This window comes from Barbus barbus (assembly GCF_936440315.1).
Source record: "Barbus barbus genome assembly, chromosome: 1".
In the NCBI taxonomy this organism is placed as follows: domain Eukaryota; kingdom Metazoa; phylum Chordata; class Actinopteri; order Cypriniformes; family Cyprinidae; genus Barbus; species Barbus barbus.
Window position 1 is genome coordinate 45,209,815 of NC_136729.1, and position 22,183 is coordinate 45,231,997.

General features: G+C 35.0%; 1 protein-coding gene across 1 annotated transcript in view; it reads left to right on the plus strand.

The window, feature by feature from the left end:
* The window catches only part of LOC306881538 (low-density lipoprotein receptor-related protein 4-like), an 88,748-nt gene that overhangs the window by 47,212 nt on the left and 19,353 nt on the right, over positions 1–22,183 (plus strand). The window contains exons 5-19 of the mRNA XM_079435706.1: positions 305–421; positions 1,517–1,645; positions 3,222–3,341; positions 3,418–3,543; positions 4,446–4,571; positions 4,807–4,941; positions 6,622–6,747; positions 6,840–7,070; positions 8,478–8,634; positions 10,319–10,536; positions 15,863–16,039; positions 16,764–16,889; positions 17,928–18,136; positions 20,920–21,001; positions 21,323–21,428. Of these exons, the coding sequence (XP_079291832.1) occupies positions 305–421; positions 1,517–1,645; positions 3,222–3,341; positions 3,418–3,543; positions 4,446–4,571; positions 4,807–4,941; positions 6,622–6,747; positions 6,840–7,070; positions 8,478–8,634; positions 10,319–10,536; positions 15,863–16,039; positions 16,764–16,889; positions 17,928–18,136; positions 20,920–21,001; positions 21,323–21,428 (2,185 nt within the window). The remainder of the gene's footprint in view (positions 1–304; positions 422–1,516; positions 1,646–3,221; positions 3,342–3,417; positions 3,544–4,445; positions 4,572–4,806; positions 4,942–6,621; positions 6,748–6,839; positions 7,071–8,477; positions 8,635–10,318; positions 10,537–15,862; positions 16,040–16,763; positions 16,890–17,927; positions 18,137–20,919; positions 21,002–21,322; positions 21,429–22,183) is intronic.

The following is a 22,183-nucleotide window of genomic DNA, read 5'->3' on the forward strand; positions in this document are numbered from 1 at the left end:
GGATCATCTGGTTTTAGTGTTTATGAAAGCAATGACAGCTGTGCAGACCTTATGCTTCCTAGCCGTCAGTTTATTAAAATATTCAGAAGTTTACAAAACAAGGTTATCTAATCAGTTCTTCAAGGTCTGCACCTGCCATTTATTTTTCAAATGGGGTGGAATTGGTATTTGTTCATTTTTAATTTCTGCCAAGTTTGACCGAAAGTTTCTGCCAAACAACCTTCATTCCAACCCCAGTAAATGAAATGAATGGATTTTTTCACACTGCAAGAATCTCAAAGCCTTTTTGTGCTTGTGTGTCCAGATAAGAGGAAGTGCTCTGATAAAGAGTTCCGCTGCTCTGATGGAAGCTGCATCGCAGAACACTGGTACTGTGATGGAGACACCGACTGCAAAGATGGAACTGATGAAGAGAATTGCCGTAAGTTGATTTTGAGTTTGAGTTGCACCTATTTGCCAGATGAACATCCCTGCTTCTATCCATGCATCCATTGATCCATCATCCATCCGTCATGCATCCATCATACATTATGTATCATGCATCCATCCATACATCATGCATTCATCCATCCTTGCATCCATTAATCATGCATCCATGTTTCAATCTATCCGTCTATGCAGCCATCATCCATCCATCCAAGCATCTGTCAATTTAACATCCATCCCTCCATTGATGCATCCGTTCATCCATCCGTCCATTATGCATCCATCTTGCACCTGGTGGTGGTTGAGGAGAGACCCCCCCCCACATGATTGTAAAGCGCTTTGGGTGTACTGCAATACACAAAGCGCTATATAAATGTGTCCATTCATTCATTCATTCATTCATCATATATCCTTCCATCTTTGCATCCATTAATCATGCATCCATGTCTCCATCTATCTGTCTATGCATCCATCCATTGCTTGCCTGTAAACAGAATCTACAGAACAAAACATACATGGTGCAAACATGAAATTTGGGCCAAACATTGAACGCTACACATGGAATCAAAGTCATGCAAATTGTCATATTGGTGAAGCTAAAGAAAAAAGTTATGTTTTAGTCATATTTCAATTATTTTTGAATCATTTCTGCTGATTCTAGGCCATCCAAAGCTGTGCATGTATAGTGTAAAGAGCTGCTTGACTTAAAAATAAAAATATATATTTCTCAGCTTATTTTGTAGATGGCAGATGCCTGCCAAAATATGTTCAGACACGAATGCAAAAAGATTTCACAAAAGCATAGACTGCTACATTGCAGTGGAAAACAGTTTACCAGAGTTTGGTTTAATAAAGAATCTTCTGATGTAAGGCGGGCACAAGAAATTCGCCACCATTGAACAACGTGTATGCACAGTGATTATTCTGCGAAATTGTGGTCAATGCTTCGATCCCAGTGATTGCTGCTTGTGACTGTATTTATTTATTTGTTTTTGTTTGTTTCAAATAGCTGTTGAGAGGGATTTGTTGGACTGTTTGAGGGTGCATGTGTGTGGGAGTGTAAATCACGTTACATAATTTCTCTCTCCAGCATCTGACGTGATGACAGCCACATGCAGTGTTGAGGAGTTTCAGTGTGCATATGGCCGCTGCATTCTGGACATCTACCACTGTGATGGAGATGACGACTGCGGGGACTGGTCTGATGAGTCGGACTGTTGTGAGGAACATTCGCTCTGTCTCATTCATCTCATTTTAATTTTTTTGGAAATGCCTCTTTTCTTTTTCTGCTCACAATCATTAGTATTAATTCTCACCTTTCCTTGTAAAAAAAAAAGCACACTTTAGCATACTTATAATAGAAATAATATACTTTGTAATTAAATCAATGTATTAGTTTAAATTTATATTACCAATTAAGTGTAATGTTTTTGAGCCACTTAAGTAGGTTTTAAGTACATCTTTATGTAATTTCATAATTCTATTTTCTATGAAATATTGATAAAGTTTGGATGTCTTGCATTAACACAAAGACCAGCCGTTAACGATCTGTTCGTCACAGACTGCGTGACTTTGCCTGTGGAAATTTTTTTTCTGCGACTAACAAAATTTTGATTGACCAAGCCTCTCCTAGTCGCGATTAGCGATTAACGATTAGTCGACTATTAGGGGGCAGCCCTTGAAGTTTTAAAATGAAAAATATTATTTTTAAGGCCTGGCTTCACAGACAGGGCTTAGACTAAGCCAGGATTAGGCCATAGTTCAATTAGGACATTTAAGTATTTTTTTTTATAAACATGCCTTACAAAAAAACATTACTGGTCATCTTGAGACAAAACAAAGGCACTGACATGTTTTAAGATCAGTCAGTGCAAGTTTATTTTAGTTGAAACAGTTCAGACATGCATTGTAGTCTGGGACTAGGCTTAAGCCTTGTCTGTGAAACCGGGGGTAAATGTAATATCAAACAAAACACTACAGTTAAAATTATAATTAAGTACTTTATATGTGCTTTACGATGTTAGTTAACACATCAAAATAAGTGTACTTTAAAGCATGACAAGATTATTAAAACGATGATTTATAATGCACTTTAAAGTAAAACATTTACTATGACATTATTACAAAGTGCCCTTTTTAAGTGTACTTTAGTGTGTTAGGAAAGAAAGTGCAGTACACTTAAAAAGTGGCCTTTTATTTCATTAATATTTTCTGCATGTTAGGTTTTTTAAAATATACATTTAATATTTGATGTGCACTACAAGTGCACATTTAACACAATCAAGTGCACTTATTTTAATGTTTCATTTAAAATATTTTTGCATAACTTTTTACTGTAAATCTGTGAATTGTTTTTTTTTTATTTGCTTTTTGAATAAAGTATTTTATTATAATTTTACCAGTAGTGTGTTGTTCAATATTACATACAAAGTAAAAATATTTTAAATGTATTAAATTGCAGCTTCGTTACAAATGTGTACTTTGTGCGGTTACATATACAAATGCTTAAGCCCTACTTAAATGGGTCAAAAAGCTCTCAAAAGTTAGTCTAATTGTATTTATTGTAGATATAATACATTTTCATTTAACTGAAATTAAGATTAAATTTAGTGTCTGCAAACATTATTCAATTCACACTTAAGTGTATTCTTATAAAATGCAGTCTATTTTCCATAAAAAGTGCTCTTAAGTATACTACTTTTCATGAGGGTTATTCAAGAAGATTTTCTAATACAAATGAGTTCAATGAGTGTGTGTTCATGTCTGATTTGGTGTGTGTTTGTGTGTGAACGCAGCTTCCCATCAGCCCTGCCGTTCTGCAGAGTTCATGTGCAGCAGTGGCATGTGTATAAATGCTGGCTGGAGGTGTGACGGAGAATACGACTGCGACGACCAATCCGATGAAAAGAACTGCAGTGAGTAGCTGTTTAATTGCAGTATTTGTGTGTGCGAGTGGATTTCACATGTCACATGCCTTTTTCTCACCGTCAGGTACGTCGATGTGCATGGCTGATCAGTTTCGCTGTACGTCTGGTCGATGTGTGCGGTTGTCTTGGCGCTGTGATGGGGAGGATGACTGCTCTGATAACAGTGATGAAGAAGGCTGTGAAAAGACGGGTAAGGAATAAAGTCAATTTATGCTTTTTAGCTGTTAAAGGAATAGTTAACCCAAAAATTAAAACTTGTTTAAAATGTCCTTGGATGCCATTAGGTGGTCTAAGATGTAGATGAGTTTTTCTTCATCAGATTTGGAGAAATGTAGCATTGCATCAGTGTCTCAGCAATGGATGCTCTGCAGTGAATGGGTGCCGTCAGAATGAGAGTCCAAACAGCTGATAAAAACATCACAATAATCCACACCACTCCAGTCCATCAGTTAAGAAACAAATCCATCATTAAGATGTTTTAAGCTTCAAGCCGTCACTTTATTATGAGTCCATAACCCATAATAGCGGTTCCTCCAGTGAAAAAGTCATCTGGTCTGAATAAGGAAAGAAACATTCACAGATCAAGCACAGATCAATGTGGGTGGATTTTGATAAGAGATTTTCTTCTTGCTTCAAGACGTTAACTGATGGACTGGAGTGGTGTGGATTATTGTGATGTTTTTATCAGTGTTTGGACTCTCATTCTGACGGCACCCATTCACTGCAGAGCATCCATTGATGAGCAAGTGATGAAATACTACATTTGTCCAAACATCTTCCCAAAAGAGACTTAGTATAGATCAAATAATGATTTTTTAAAATTATTTAAATGATTCATGAGATCTAGTAATGAATGCACCTACATGCTGTGCTTTGGGATTATAGTTATAAAGATTGCACATTTTGTTAAAATAGGTTAAAATTGATGTTTTAAGGATTAAACCTTCACATGCTGTGCGTAGTTATGAAATGTCTGCATGGACGTTGTGATTAATGTGTAGAAAACAAATTCATATTTTGTAGGTAAAGTTTACATTTTATTTGCATTTTTATTATTTTATTGTGTTTCTTTTTTAACGTTCCCCTTCGTAGAAACTCCTCCATGTGCGTCGGATCAGTTCCTGTGTGGAAATGGCCGCTGTATTGGCCAGCGCAAGGTTTGCAATGATGTCAAGGACTGTGAAGATGGGACTGATGAGCATCCACACCAGGACTGTCGTGAGTCTACAAAATGCACGATTACATGCAGTACCTGTAAAATATCACATAAGATTAGTAGTAGTAGTTCCTCTGTTTATTTATTTTATTTACAGGGGCAATGCATATTAATAAACATAAATGTAAACATGCCAGAATTAGCCCAAAGGCTATTTTTCATCTGTAGACCCTAGACCCTGTGATGATCTGATTCCCTCCTCTTTTCTTTGTTAACATTGCCTGTGTGTGTTTATAGGCTCCAAGTCAAGTGAAGAAAACTGTAATGTTAACAATGGAAGCTGCTCACAGAAATGCCAGATGTCTCGAGGCCTGGTGCAGTGCACTTGTCACACCGGCTACACATTAACACAGGATGGGAAGACATGCAGAGGTGAGGCCATAGAGAAGGGACAGTTGATAAATGAGAAGACCGCTAAAAGAAAGTTAAAGGGGTCGTATGACGTTGTTAAAAATAACATTATTTGGTGTAGTGCAATGTGTTTATGCGCTTTAAGGTTCAAAAAACATTATTGTTGTTTCTCCTCTGTGTATCCAGTACATTGTGATTGGCCGAATACCTCAAGCATGAGACGGAAATGTTACACACACTCTAATATTTAGGTTGTACTGTTCTGGAACAGTGTTGTAAATACAACTTAACCACTGATTTCTAGTTGTGTCCTCTTTTGGAAGCCCAAACAAAGTACTTTTGCTTTCACAATGAAACACAGGGTCTCCAGTGCATGGTGCCGGCGGCAGCAGCAATACTACAGCGAGATACATTGCGTATACATTTGGGCGGTGTTTTGCAAATCTTCCCACACTGTGACTTAGACATGTGGGGGCGTGTTTAAATGAGCCATTTTAGGGGGGCGTGGTTGAGTCTCAACTTTTATAAAGAATATCTCTTTGGTTTTGAGACTTTAGTCTTTGCAACTTTAGGGATCTCATCTATGCACAAATAGCTTGTTACACTCCAAAGAGAAAGGAAAACTTGAAATCGCATCATATGACCCCTTTAAGAACCAAGGGGACGTAAACTTTTGAACAGCTATTATTCCTTTTCTTATGGGAAAATAGGGACATTATCTAAAATAGTGTGTTATCTTTATTTTATTTTTTTATTTTATAATCAAACATTTAATCGCATGTTATTGTCAGTTAAAATCTGAAAATATATTATAGTTAAAATGCTTTTTTGGCCCACTTAAGTAGGACTTAAGTACATTATTACTTCTATTGTCTTTAAAATATGGTTAAAGTAGCTACTGCTAAATGTACTAACAAGCATTTACGATAAACTAAAATATACTTTAATGTAACTTCTATTGAAACTTAAATATCGTGCATATAAATATATTTGTAATTTCACATTTGTAATGATGAAATTGCAGTTTTAGTACATTTAAAATATTAACCTTAAATTTAATATCAAACGAAACACCGCAGTTTAAATTATAATCAAGTACTTTACATGTGCGTTCGTATGTTAGTCAACACATCAAAATAAGTGCACAACAAAATATTTTCAAAACAATGATTTAACATACTTTAAAGTAAATGTTTAATGTGACATTACTACAAAGCACACATTAAAAGTGTACTTAAGTGTGTGAAGAAACAGTCATGTTATGCCTTTTATTTTGTAAATATATTATCTTCAGTTTTAAAAAAAATACACTTAAGTTTTGAAGTACACTACAAGAGCGCTCAATACAATTAAGTTCAGTTCATTTTCCACAAGGGTGTAAATGACTTAAGTTTTTGAAGAATCTTAACTTGTAAAACTTTTGCACAGTACTGGATATTTATGCACAAGCACCAAAATGTATGAGTGTAAGAAGTGTGACAGTTTAATTTTAGGAATATTACTGTACGTCATCACTTAATGTTTGGATCGTTTAAGTGTAGAAATTCAGGGATGTCTCTGGCTTTTCTACATTGTTCACCAGAGTGTTATTAGATATTGTTGCAAGTTCTAAATTGTTAAAGGTTAAACTGACTAATAAATGTTTTTATGTGATGTATTTAATCTCTCTAAAACCTTTCTGCGTTTGTGGTTTGAATGCAGATGTTGATGAGTGTGCAGATGAAGGTTATTGTAGTCAAGGCTGTACCAACATAGAAGGAGGATTTCACTGCTGGTGTGTGCAAGGTTACGAGCTTCGACCCGACAAACGCAGCTGCAAAGCTTTGGGTGAGGCTGAGTATATACTGTGAAAGCAGCGAAACGTTGGTGATTTTGGAACCAGGATGACTAATTTAATACAAACTGTTTTCTATTTGCAGGTCCAGAACCAGTTTTGTTGTTTGCGAATCGGATTGATATCCGTCAGGTTCTACCGCACCGCTCAGAATACACATTATTACTGAATAATCTGGAAAATGCCATTGCATTGGACTTCCATCATAGCAAAGAGCTGGTGTTCTGGTCAGATGTGACACTGGACCGTATCATGAGAGCCAGTCTGAACGGTAGTAATGTGGAGGAGGTCGTGTCCACGGGACTTGAGAGTCCAGGTACGCAGTCGTTTTCACTGCATGTTCCTCATATTCACTGATTTATGACTCTTGCTTGTTTTCTCAATTATCTGAATAAAAAAGAAAGATGCAAAACAAATGAAAATACACTTATAGTCAACCAGACATAGACACTGTGTAAATAAGAGAGTGTAGAGCGCTGCGTTGATTATAACAGTAGTGCAGACTCGTACTAAACAGCAGCTACATGAAACTGTCTAAAGTAGTTAGTGACAATTTCATTGATAGATAATGGAAGCGTTCCAGGATCATGTTGCTCGCTTTAAGTAGATTTTGTTCAAAGTTTGAATAACAGTTTTGTTGTTTATGCTGCTTTTATTAAAGGGATAGTTCACTCAAAAATGAAAAATGTCATTTATTCACCCTCAGGTTGTTCAAAACCTAGGCTATATGAATTTCTTTCTTCTGCTGAAAACAAATGGAGTTATTTTGAAGAATGTGTTTGTCAAACAGTTGCTAGTTCCCATTGACTTCCATGGTATTTTATATATAGTATACTATGGAAGTCGATGTCTACCAGCAGCTGTCTTCATTTGTTTTAAGCAGAAGAAAGAAATTCATACTGGATTCGAATAACCTGAGCGTGAGCAAATGACAGAGTTTTCATTTTTTAGTGAACTATGCCTTTAATCATTGAGTTTGACAGTTTAGGTTTTGATTTACAGACGTATTAAACAGCAATAAAGTCATCCAGGAACAGTTCTTGGTTTATTTTTAATGCTTTTGCTGCTTAGATAAAGAAAATGGCATGCAATTTCCCAACTCAAAATAAGACTTGTATAAAAACTCAGACAAATGAAATTAGGGAAAACAACAACAAAAATGTCAAATGAAATAATGAAAAATCATGTTTTTGTCATAACCATGCAGCCTTAATGCACTGTGTAAAAAGTAAATAATTAAAAAAATATATAAATAAAAAGTGTGTATGTTATTTAAAACAGATTTAATGTGTGTATATGTTTTTAATAATATTTATTTATTTATTTTTTAAATCTTTGTCTAAAACATGTGAAGTTTATTTGCAAAAACAGATAACTTATTTTTTTTTTTTTTTTTTTTCAAAAATCATGTTTTTTATTGTTATCATGTTTTTATTGTCTTAGCTGTATTTATTTTGTTATTTTTTAACGTAATCAAAATAACTCAACTGCAGTTTGATTGAGATTAATTTAAATGCACATTGCACAATAAAAAAACATGATTTTTGAGAATTGTTAAAAATGAATCTCTTTTTGCACTCTTCATATATTACAGAGTGACTTTTCACTGAATGATAAAGTATGTAAAATGTTATTTTCATGCTTTGGCCAGGAAACAAGAAATAAATAATACATAACATGTGTAGTAGCAATAATAGTTTTTTCCCCATATTATTATTCTTAGGTGGTCTGGCCATAGACTGGATTCATAATAAGCTCTACTGGACTGACTCAGGAACGTCTCGTATTGAAGTGGCCAATCTGGACGGCACACAGCGTAAAGTGCTTTTATGGCAGAGGATGGAGAAACCCCGTGCCATCGCTCTGCACCCCATGGAAGGGTAAATATTCTGACTGTTGATTTACTTAAATTATACTATAATTTGCAAATAATGCTGTTTTTCAGAAGGATATTCAGCACAAGCTTTGCATAATAAATACTCAATACTGATTTTGGACTGAGTTGGAAGTCTTGCGTTCTAAGAGTTACAGTATTTTCATAGTACCTCTTGAGAAAAAGTGCACTTCATTGTATTGAATGTGCACTTGTAGTGTACTTTAAATATTAAAAGTATATTTGGTTACACTTTTAAGGTGTCTTTGTTACAGTGTAATTCAACATTTAAGTACTGTTATTAATTAACTACTTACTATAGGATTAGGATTAGTGTTACTTGCATGTAATTATGCATAATTTATTGATATTATAATAGTAAGTACATGTAACGTGTAACAAGAACACCTTAAAATAAAGTGTTAACGTATATTTTTATAAACTGTGCTTGAAGATAATTTCATATGAATAAAAGACCACTTAAGTGACTTAGACACTTAACACACACAAGTACACTTTTAAAAAGTGACCTTTGTAATTTGAAAGTTCTACTGTAAAGTACATTTTAAAAAATTGTTTTAATAATTTTTTATTTAAAGTGCACTTATTTAGATTTTAAATGACATACTAAAGCACATGTAAAGCATTTTAAATGTACTAAAGTGCACCTTCATAATTACAAATGTCTAGTTATAAACATTTTTACACACATGACATTTTATCATAAATGCTTTCAGTACGTTCAGCAGTACTTTAACCATATTTCAAAGACAAATAGAAGTAATTATGAAATCGCATATTTTGATGTACTTAAGTCCTACTTAAGTGGGTCCAAAAATCAACTGCATTTAATATAAATTAAAACTATGATAAATTTTTAGCAGTTAAGTGGCAAGAAGCATTACATTCAGTATATTTTTTTTTAAGTATACGATTTCCGTAATTGGCACTTTTTAAAAGTACTCTAAAGTGTACCTTTTTTTCAAAACCGACTCTTTCCTCATTTTTGGACCCCTTTATTCTGTGTGCATGCAAATTCTGTACATGTATAATTGTAAGCACTGAAAATTGTCACTGGAAGCTCTTAGTTCTTTTGCATGGGGAAAATCCCCTCTTGTGACCAGTTGTTGTTGTTCTGTAATAAGCAATGGTAAGCAGAGCATGAAACCATTCTGGTGACTTCTGGCTAAACTTCATAACTCAATTAGCTTCTAATCACAAAGGCTGGGCAAAAATTTCATCCAGGGATTGTCACAAGGCTTGAGTTGCAGCCGACGCTCAGCATGGCTCTTTGTCATAGAGGACAAAGGGGTTTATGAAATCTGGCTTGAATTCCCTCTCCAACAAGATTTAGCCCTTGTTTTCGACCGGCTGTGTGTCCACTGATTCTTACACACAGATGCATGCAGATCTTGCTGTATGTGAGAAATAATACACCTTGGAAAAAAGCCCTGTCCATATTACTCATGGATCATAAAATGCATGACATTGTTCTTCAAAAGCACTTATTTTATTAACTTAAAGCAAGACTGGTAAAATCCTGAGGACAATAATTCCTGTCAAAGATGTGAGGAAGATGTGTATCCAATGTTATGTTGGTGTCAAAAAGATCATTAATTGTTTGCTTTGTTGTATCCTGACCTCATAACATTATAAAACAGGATTTCTAATTAATTATGCTCTGTCTTTAGGAAGATTTACTGGACCGACTGGGGAAATATGCCATGCATTGAATATGCCAACATGGATGGCTCTAATCGCAAAATAATTGCGGATACACACCTCTTCTGGCCCAATGGACTTACCATTGACTACGCCAGTCACCGTATGTACTGGGTGGACGCCAAACACCACGTCATTGAAAGAGCTGACCTGGATGGGAAGAACAGAAAGGCTGTTATCAGCCAAGGTAAAAAATAAAAAAATTAACTAAAATACAGTAATATTGTAAAATGTTATTAGAATTTAAATAAGTTTTCTATGTGAATACGTAGTAAAAATATAATTTATTCCTGTGATCTGCAGCTGTATTTTCAGCATCATTACTCCAGTCTTCAGTGTCACATGATCCTTCAGAAATCATATGTATATGTACATATATATATGCTGATTTGCTGCTCAAGAAACATTTCTGATTATTATCAATGTTGAAAACAGTTGTGCTGCTTTATATTTTAATGGAAACCATGATACAATTTAGTTTTTAGGAATCTTTGATCAATAAAGTTCAAAAGAACAGCATTTATTTGAAATAGAAATATTTTGTATCATAAATGGATTTACTGTAACTTTTGTCCTTACTGAATAAAGTATAAAGTGTTTTTTATTCAACTTTTGAATGGTAGGTGTATCATGGTTTCCACAAAAATATTACTCGTCAAAAACGTTTTTACTATGTTTTCAACATAGTAAATGTTTCTTGAGCAGCAAATGAAGCTTCTGAAGGATCATGTGACACTGAAGACTGCAGTAATGATGCTGCAAATTCAGCTTTGATCACAGAAATAAATTACATTTGACTGTTTATTCAAATAATAAATAAAACATTTATTTGATATTGCAATCATATTCTACGGCACTACTGCTTTTACTGTATATTTGTGGCCCTGGATTTATACATCAATAATAATGTTTCCATTGATGTATGGTTTGTTATGATAGGACAATATTTGGCTGAGATACAACTACTTGAAAATCTGGAATCTGAGGGTGCAAAAAAATCAAAATATTGAGAAAATCGCCTTTAAAGTTGTCCAAATGAAGTTCTTAGCAATGCATATTACTAATCAAAAAATATGTTTTGAGATATTTACAGTAGGAAATTGACAAAATATCCTCATGGAACATGATCTTTACTTAATGTCCTAATTATTTTTGGATACAGTGTATTGTTGGCTATTGCTACAAATATACCCCAGCGACTGGTTTTGTGCTCCAGGGTCACATTTGATTTAAATAAATGCAGCCTTGGTGAGCAGTAGAGCCTTAAAAACATTAAAATAATCTTAACCATTCCAGTCTCTTTTGATTCAATCTGGCATGAAGGACTCTTCCTAAAACTACTGGAAAACGGGATTGGAGGGAAAACTTTCGATTTAATCAGTAACATGTATAAAAACAATACATGTGCTGTAAAAATAGGGAACAAACGAACATAATTTTTCTCTCAACGACGAGGAGTTAGACAAGGTTGCCCATTGAGCCCCACTCTGTTTAACATTTATATAAATGAATAAGCCAAAGAATTAAACAATTGGACTGCCCCCGGCCCAACCCTAACTGAATCAGAAATCAAATGTCTCCTCTTTGCAGATGATTTAGTCATTCTGTCAAAAACAAAAGAGGGACTACAACAGCTCCTCGACATCATAGAGACATCCTGTCAAACATGGGCTCTTAAAATGAATCTAACAAAAACTAAATTAATGATTTAATGATATGTGTATATATATATATATATATATATATATATATATATATATATATATATATATATATATATATATATATATATATATATATATATATGTATATTATATGTATATTATATGTATATTATATGTATATTATATGTATATGTGTGTGTGTGTGTGTATACATATATGTGTATATGTATATGTGTGTATGTGTGTGTTTAAAGCAAATCAGCAAATTTAATTCAAGAAATCTGATTAAAATCAAACTTTTAAAATACAAGTAAACTAACACATTTTGTAGTGATTATTTCAGGAAACAGGGATTACAACATCTAAATTCTTAATCTTATGGACAAACTATTTTAAAACATAGCACATTAATTCTATTATCAGTTCAGTTTTTAACAGCTGCACAGATTTGCGAAGGTAGATTAGGTTGGTCTGATTTTTTTTTTCCCTCTAGCATTCTGTAGTATTTTAGTCTTCTGCTCATATGGGATAAGGAGTTTGAATAAATTCAGCTTTCTGTCTGATGTGTGATGGAGTGCAAGCAGGGGTCTCTCTAAACGGCACACTAGAAAGGAAGCCTAAGCCTCGGGGTTTGCAGGAACAAAATACCTGTGCACCTGGGAAAGGTGGGGGAATATTTAGACCTGAAAACCGAGCTTAAAAAAAATTCAATGCAGATTTGCTCACAGTGGTCAATGACAGATTTACTAGGGAGGGAGGCACCAGCATTATAAAACATCAGGGTGCACACACACGGAGAAAAGATATGTTGACTGGAAAAACAAGATCAAAAGTGAACGATGATTGAGATGACAAGAGAAAGGTACCAGCAAGGAGGGGGACGGCAGATGGCAGCGGAGCTGGAAACAAAAGATAAAAAAGAGAAGAAAAAGGCAAACAAGCCTTCTAACTCCAACCTAGCCTTGCTTCTCTACAAAGATAAGATCACAAAACCACCCCACACTGTGTGTGTACACCTGGGGACGGGTGAAAGGTGCAGAAAAGGCGGGAGATACAGGCGGGGTGCGTTACACACCTATAGTCTGGCAGAGCGCCAGGTTTAAAGTATAAGCCAGAGTAAAACACGAGCTGCTCTCTTAAAATGAGGGTTCTAAAAGGGGTTTTTCACAGCAATGCTGTAGAAGAACCTTTTTTTTACCTTTAGAACCTTTCTGTCATCAGTTCTTTAAAGAACCATTTTTATTAGTTCTTAGAACATTTGTTCACTGAACTGTCAATGCCAATAAATGACCTTTGTTGCTAAGAGGGAGAACCCTTTTGGAACCTTTAGAACCTTTCAGTGAACAGTTCACCATTTTTCCTTTCTGTGAAGACTTTAAAATTCTAAAGAATCTGTTTCCACCATGAAGAACCTTTTGTGGAATGGAAAGATTCCATTGATGTTAAAGGTTCTTTATGGAACCATCTGTACCAATAAAGAACCTTTATTTTTAAGAGTGCAGAGCAGAAAAGCAATGCCAAAGAAGATAAATATTGTTTAAGATTTTTTATTTTTTAAATAGGAGGTTATAGTAAGTGCCTATTGTTTATGGCTTTTGGTAAATTAAGTGCTTGCTTAGCTGATTTTGTTTAAAGAGATTTCATTGGGATTGTTATGAACATGTCTTAACCAGCTTTGAGAAAATCATAATTGTGTAGTGAACTCCCCCTCCCCCACCTCAGATTGACTGTTACTCGGAGGGAAGAGTTTCTACTCCCTGAAGGATGGAAAGTAGCTAATTAGTGGTTTGAAAGTAGTTTACCTCTGCAATCTGCTTTATATACAAATTTGAAGTTTCCAGGTCTAATTTTATCCTAAAATCCCAATAGAGCCTTGTGAAAAAGAAGCACACTTCAACATACTTTCAAAAAGAGTACTTTTTATGGAAATAACGTGTGAAAGGAATGTAAAGTTTTCAGGCACTTGCATGTTAATTACAGTTAAATGTATATTACATGCAATTAGACTTTAGAGTGCTTTTTTGACCCCCTTAAGTAGGTCTTAGGATGTATGTCTTTAAATGTAATTTCATAGTGACTTACCATGTTGTCTTTGAAATGTGGTTAAAGTACTGCTGTATGTGCTGACAAGCATTTATGGTAAACTAATTATTTTTTACTGAAACTGATATGTCATGCATTTAAATATGTGACCCTGGAGCACAAAACTATTCTTAAGTCGCGCATGTATATTTGTAGCAATAGCCAACAACACATTGTATGGGTCAAAATGATCGATTTTTCTTGTATGCCAAAAATCATTAGGATATTGGGGAAGTCGTGGCCTAATGGTTAGAGAGTCAGACTCGTAATCCAAAGGTTGCGGGTTCGAGTCTCGGGCCGGCAGGGATTGTAGGTGGGGGGAGTGAATGTCCTTGAGCAAAGCACCGAACCCCCAACTGCTCCCCGGGCGCCGCAGCATAAATGGCTGCCCACTGCTCCGGGTGTGTGTTCACGGTGTGTGTGTGTGTTCACTGCTGTGTGTGTGTGTGCACTTTGGAAGGGTTAAATGCAGAGCACAAATTCCGAGTATGGGTCACCATACTTGGCCGTATGTCACTTCACTCACTTTCACTTTCATTAAGATATATTATAAATGTCCTACTGTAAATATATCAAAACTTATTTTTTGATTAGTAATATGCATTGCTAAGAACTTAATTTGGACAACTTTTAAGGCAATTTTCTCAATATGTTTATTTTTTTGCACCCTCAGATTCCAGATTTTCAAATAGTTGCATCTCGGCCAAATATTGTCCTATCCTAACAAATCATACATCAACATGCAAAGCTTATTTATTCAGCTTTCAGATGATGTATAAATATCAATTTTAAAAAAATGGACCCTTATGACTTGTTTTGTGGTCCAGGATCTCACATTTGTAATTACACATTTGTATAAATTAATTTGCTGTTTAAAAGATACATTAAAATATATTACCTTTAAAATGTAATATTGAATAACACACTTCAGTTAAAATTATGATCAAGCACTTTACATTGTGCTTTAGTATGTTAGTCAACATTAAAAATAGTGTTCTTTTTAAAGCATGACGAAATAATATTAAACATGATTTAAAATGCACTCCAAAGTAAAACTTTTAATTTGACATTACTGCAGAAGTTTAGCTGCTTAAGTATTAATGATGGTTGTCATTAGACACAGACACACATTCTTGGCACATTTAATGAGGTCACAGCTGTGTTTATGGAGTGTTTTACAACAGCTTAGAATTCATCATCATCAAGGATCTGATTTATAATGAAAATTAATAAACACCTTAGAACAGCCAATCAGAGTCAAGAATTATAGTGTGCCTTGATTATAAATACAAAAAAAAACTTTTGTGTGAAGAGTGTAAAAAGATTTTCTCTCAAGAAAACAGCATTATTTAGCTCACATTTGACCTCAACTAAAATATGTAGACGTGACAGTCAATAAAACCTGTAATATTTTTACATGTGCACTTATTCAGTGTTGTGGAGAACCCAAAAGTAATTTGACCAAACGTAACATAAAGCGCCATTTTCACTCTTAAACAACAGGAGGATAATACATCAACAAGACCAATACTCCAACTCTGTAATTCATGGGAAGAATCGTCAAGTTTTCTCTAGTTGATATTGTCATTAGCTCTGAGCTGGAACAAAATATTGGAAGTCAGTCACCTTTGTGTAACACGTTTATGTCTTTAGACTTTTGCTGTTTGAGCTTTGGACTGCTGTTCTTAATCATTTTTTTACACGATAATGTAACTGCATTTTAGAGTACAGAGGCTAAATATATCTGTGAAATGTTCCCTCTGCCAGGTCTTCCACATCCTTTTGCCATCACTGTGTTTGAAGACAGTCTTTACTGGACCGACTGGCACACCAAGAGCATCAACAGTGCAAACAAGTTTACCGGCAAGAACCAAGAGGTCATCCGAAACAAGCTGCACTTTCCCATGGACATCCACACACTACACCCACAGAGACAACCTGCAGGTCAACTATCCAAAGTCCCTATTACTCTTAGTATAGTATACAATGTTTACAAACACAAATCAAATTTAACCAAATGCAGCCTAGGCTCACTGGACAAATATGCCTCTGCCTACATTGCTCCTAATAAAACTTGTATTCCTTTTCACACAAATTATGATTACGGGGCAGATTATTGATTAATGAAGGCTTATTTCACACAGTTCCTTGCGCAATACTATGTTGTGACCTCAAAAACACTTTTACCATAGTGCATGATGTGGAAACTAATACATTTTGATGTTTGCACCATAAATCCAGCTCCATATTTGTTTTTTCTGATGTAGTAAGCTTGCTTGATAGTGCACCCGGTACAACATTGAACTGGAGATGTGGCGCTTTTGGAAATGAGTCTAACTATCCGGTTTGGTTTCATGTAAGGTTTAGTGTAGACTGTACGTTATTTTCAAGCACAATAAAGTACTAACCCTGGGACATTTAATTTCTGCCACTATATGTACAACTACTAACATAATAAAAGGTGCCAAATCCACATTCATCGGTTTCTGATAAAACTGAACATGCTTTTAGCGCCACCTACTGGACATCACACTTTGAAAATATTGCGAAATGTGCATATTTTTTGCTGCAATGTTGCCACAGTCATGTTTTTCCACTGACCCTGGGTTGAGTCAATTATGGTCATTTTAAAAGCATTATTATTATTTTTTTTTTCTTTTATGTTTAGGTTGGAGAAACCGATGTGGAAGCAATAATGGAGGCTGCAGTCACCTGTGTCTTCCAAGCAATAAGACCTACACCTGTGCGTGTCCTACAGGCTTTAAAAAGGTGGACCACTATAACTGTGCCCAGAGTGAGTACTGCTCACTTATTTATCCATGATTTATATTTATCCTCCTTTTGTGCTACAACAGTATCCCTTCACGTTAAGGGTACAGTAACGTGAGAAGTGTTCATGAGAAACTTCCAGAAAGTGATTGTGTGTGTATTTGTGTCTGTATCATGAGGAGCCACTCGCGTTCTGGGTAACTGACAGAAAATTGAATTGCAAATTCAGGAAGATTTACTGAAGCACTGCTGAAAAATTGTGCTTTTATGGAGACAACAGCTTGTGTTACCCTTAAAGAGATAACTTTGTAGCTTATTTATCCGTAAAAGTGCATGTTAGTACCTTTTAAAGTAAACTATTAAAAAAAGGTTGAGAAAAATTTAATATTCTGGGATTTAAATAAACATGATGCAATCTGATTTTTAAGTCGTCTTAATTAGAAACTATTGACTTAATGACTGTACTAAGTAACACCGTTTTATCAATTTGAATTTTTAGTTCAGTCAATGCAAAATGCCTCATTCAACCAATAAATTTGCCAAGACAACAGATTTCTTGTTCAGCAAAGTGATTAATTCGTAATGCATGTTGGGAAACGACAAACCCCCTAACATTTCAGTAATATTGTTCAACAAGAAATTCTTTCGTGTTTGACTAATTGGGACAAAATTTATTCTGTTGGTCTAAAATGTTGTTTTATGTACTGTAGCTTCAAGAAAAGAGACTCAAAAGGTTTGTAAAGTGGAAAATGTGTAGTTTTCTTTCTTTTTTTTTAGTGTCTCATACACCCTTAACATTGTAAGACGAATTACGATATTTGTTATTGTTATTAATCAATAATAAGTCTGTCAGTTGCAGCTGATATCTAACTAACTGTCTTTGTTTACAAGTTGAACAAAAATGAACAGCCACAAACTAAACAATATATTATTTAACAAATCCAAGCTAAATCTGTCATTTTTCTTTTCATATTGAACATATTTCTGATTTTGTGACTGATGTATGTACTGATAAACTTCTTAAATCTGAAGAACTGACAGGAGACCTTTGGTCTTTGATCAGGTCTTGACAAGTTCCTGCTTTTTGCCCGAAGGACGGACATCCGTCGAATCAGCTTTGACACTGAAGACAAGCTGGACGACGTCATTCCACTGGCTGATATTCGAAACGCAGTGGCCCTGGACTGGGACTCTAGTGAGCGTTATATATACTGGACTGACGTCACCACTGATTCCATCAACCGAGCGAAATGGGATGGAAGCAAACAGGAGGTTAGCAGGAATTTAGCCTGAGACACGAAGAGCAGGTTTTAAGATCAGATTGACACTGTTGGGCAGTGTTTCCAATATATATATATATATTGGAACAGTAAAGACAAAATTGCTCTGTTGGCTGTGGAGTCAACACATTTGCAAATATGATTAAAAGATGAATATGAGACACAACTACAGAATGTCACATTTTATTATTAGCTGTTTCAACACATACATGTTTTACTAAATAAAAAGAACAGCACTTTTAGAGTTCATCCCACTCATTGATGTGAGCATAAGTATTGGGACAGTTGAACATAAGGCAGATATAAAAGATTAAAAGCTATTATTTATTTGCAGATCTCTTGCACACAATCACAGCAGTGAGTCTGTGACCCATAGACATCACCAGACTCTTGCTCTCATCCTTTGAAATGCTTTCCCAGCCTTTAATGCAGCCAATCCCAATTGTTGTTTGTTTTGGGGAGTTTCTGCCTTTACTCTCCTCTTCAGCTGCTGAAATTCATGTTCAATCAGATTTAAATCTGGAGATTGACTTGGGCAATCTAAGACTTTCCATTTCTTTGCCCTCATAAATTCCTTGACTGAACTGGCAGGTGTTTTGGGTCATTGTCCTGATGCAATATGAAGCACTTCCCAATGAATCTGGTGGCATTTTCTTGGCAAGATGGTTTTGTACCCTTCCAAATTCATTCTGCTACTTTCATCATACATTAAGTCATCAGTAAAGTTGAGAGGGCCTGTTCCAGAGACAGCCATGCATGCCCATGCCATCACACCACCTCCACCATGCTTTACAGATGAGGCTGTATGCTTGGGATCATTGCAGTTCCCTTTTTTCTCCACATTAGTGCTTTCCCATCACTTAGATAAAGGTTCATCTTTGTCTCATCGGTCCATAAACACAGTTACAAAACTCTTCTGGCTCATCTTTGTGCTTTTTTGCAAACTCTAATCTTGCCTTTCTATGTTTGGTGCTGGTCAGAGGTTTGCATCTTGCTGTGTAGCATCTGTAATTCTGTGTCAAAGTCTCCTGAGGACAGTAGATTGTCAGAGCATCACCCCAGCTTTCTGGAAGTTGTTGGTGATTTTACAGACACGTCTTTTAGGGTTCATTTTCACAGCTTTTATGATTTGTCTGTCATCAACTACTGTTGTTTTCTCAGCCGATCAGGTCGTTGTTGGTTGCTGGTGTCGCTGGTGGTCTCCAAACTCTTGATTTCTCCATGCCCTTTGTTTTTGCTAGAGCTCTAACTGACTTCCTCTTTTCTTTTAGCATCCAAATTGCTTGCTTTTCTCTCAAAGTCAGCTCTCTCGTCTTCATCCTGGTTTGTGTGTCATCATCGAATGCAAGATTCAGAATACAGAAGTAATGGATATAACTGATTCGACACATTCCCTGCTTTTAATATCTGAAGAATTAATGCAACAGGACACAGCTGATCACTTAGAAAGACCTGTGAGGCAACTGCTCCAATACTTATGCTCACATCAGATAGAGGGATGAAACTCTAAAAGTGCTGAACTTCTTAGCTGCTAAAACATGTATGTGTTGAAACAGCTAATAATAAAATGTGACATTTTGTAGTTTTGTCTCATTTATATTTTAATCATATTTGTAAATGTCTTGACTCCACAGCCAACAGAGCAATTTTGTCTTATTATATATAATATATATATATATATATATATAAGATTTTGTACTGTTTATGAGCGAAGTATCTTATGCTTGCCAAAGCTGCATTTATTTCATCAAAAATACAGAGGAAAGTTTTTGTGGAAATATATTATAATTTGAAATATCTGCTTTCTATGTGAATATATTGTAAAATATAATTTATTTCTGTGATCAAAGCTGAATTTTCAGCATCATTACTCCAGTCTTCAGTGTCACATGATCCTTTAGAAATCATATTAATATGCTGATTTGCTGCTCAAGAAACATTTATTATCAATGTTCAAAACAGTTATTGCTGCTTAATATTTTCTTTGATTAATAGAAAAAAGAGCAGCATTTGTTTGAAATGTATTTTTGCAACATCATAAAAGTTTTTACTGTCACTTTTGATCATGCATCCGTTCTGAATAAAAGTATTAATTTATTTCTATTTCTATCACACTTAGCCCAAACTTTTGAATGGTAGTGTATCTCGGTTTCCACTAAAATATTGTGCAGCACAACTGATTTCAGCATTGATAATAATCAGAAATGTTTCTTGAGTAAATCAGCATCTTAGAATGATTTCTGAAGGATCATGTGACACTGAAGACTGGAGTAATGATGCTGAAAATACACAGGAATAAATTACATTTTAAAATGTATTCAAATAGTAAAAAGTTATGTTTGATTTTTATTAATATTTCCCGATATTACTGTTTGTACTTTATTTTTAATTAAATAAGTGCAGCTGTGGTGAGCATTAGAGACTTATGAGATTATATATGTAATCATCTTAAATAAATATATAAAATGGAACAGAATGGAATAATTAGGGAGCGAATGTATATAATGAAAAATCAAACAAATGATATGTGAAAGTACTGATGCTTTATTTTTAATTGTCCTTTTAGTTAATCTGCTAGTTAAGTCTTTTCATGCCACTGCTGTTGGGTGGCTAGTGTATGAATTATTAATACTCTTGTATATTATATGGAGAAATGTGTAAAATACTGACCCCTGGAGAACAAACTAGCAAAAACAAAGAAATCCTCCCTTATGTAGTAGGTGGTTGTAATGCACTGTCATGTAATATGACAGATGATATTCATGCTGCTTGCAGGTTGTGGTGGACACCAGTTTGGAAAGCCCTGCAGGTCTAGCGATCGATTGGCTTACACACAAACTGTACTGGACTGATGCAGGTACTGTTCTGTTATTATTTTATCTTTCAGATCCTGACATCAGATCTAAGCTATATGCCTCATCTTTTCATGTAATGATTTCCATTGTTTAAGTACACTGCAAGACAAATGCTTCTTAAATTATTTGTAGCTCTCCCTTGCCTCTTCTCACTCTGTTTTTCTCATTTCATTGAATGTAGATGCTATTAGTGCAACTACTCTGAGTGACATGCTAGAAGAGCAGTGACAGGCATATGCTGCAGTCTGGAGTTTCATGCCAACTAGATATTCGTTTTTTCCAGTGTTTTTTTTAGAAAAGACTTGTTTTCATAACTCTTTTAGGCACAGATCGGATTGAAGTTTCAAACACGGATGGAAGCATGCGCACAGTTCTGATCTGGGAGAACCTCGACCGCCCTCGGGACATCGTTGTTGATCCGATCGGAGGGTAGGTCAAGTACGGCAATGTTATACAGTGTCCTCCACAAATATAGATGAAGATATGTGTGTGTGTGTGTGTGCCCGTCTGACTATCAAACAGTCTTATTACTATTGGAAATGGGCAGTTTCAACAACAGAGCTAATTCCTGATTTGTGTGAGTCAACAGTCTTTTGTTACACATCATTACTTTATTTGGTCTTTCTCATAGTGATTAATAAGTATAGGAATTTGCCCTGTTCATGACATCAGTTTTATATCCCAGTGAATCAGCAAGTCATGGTTGTTACCGCTTGAGTGTTACCAAGCAGAAGATTTTTTTTTTGACAAAAAAACCCCAAAACATTTGCATTTAGCAGATTCTTCCTAATGTAACGTAAGTCGCTTAGGAAGAATCTGCTAAATGCAAATGTTTTAGTTTTTTTTTTTTTGTCAAAAAAAACCATGACCTACTTTTTGAGCTACAGGAATGATTTAAAATATTTAAAAACGTCCAATAAAAAATTAGGGTGCAGTAAGTCACACTTTTTTGTTGATAAAATTTTATATAATTTACGTCAATTAAAGGTTAGATTTGTGTGAATATTTCGAATGAAACTTAAAGGAATAGTTCACCTCAAAAATGAAAAATATGAAGGTTTGCAAGAAGTTTTGATAGACCTGGTATTGCGTGACTCCAAGTCGTCTTTTATTTCCTGAAGCAAATTAAATATAACATGGCATGGCAAATGATATGTTCGGATAATATGTTCTTCTGGCGTTCT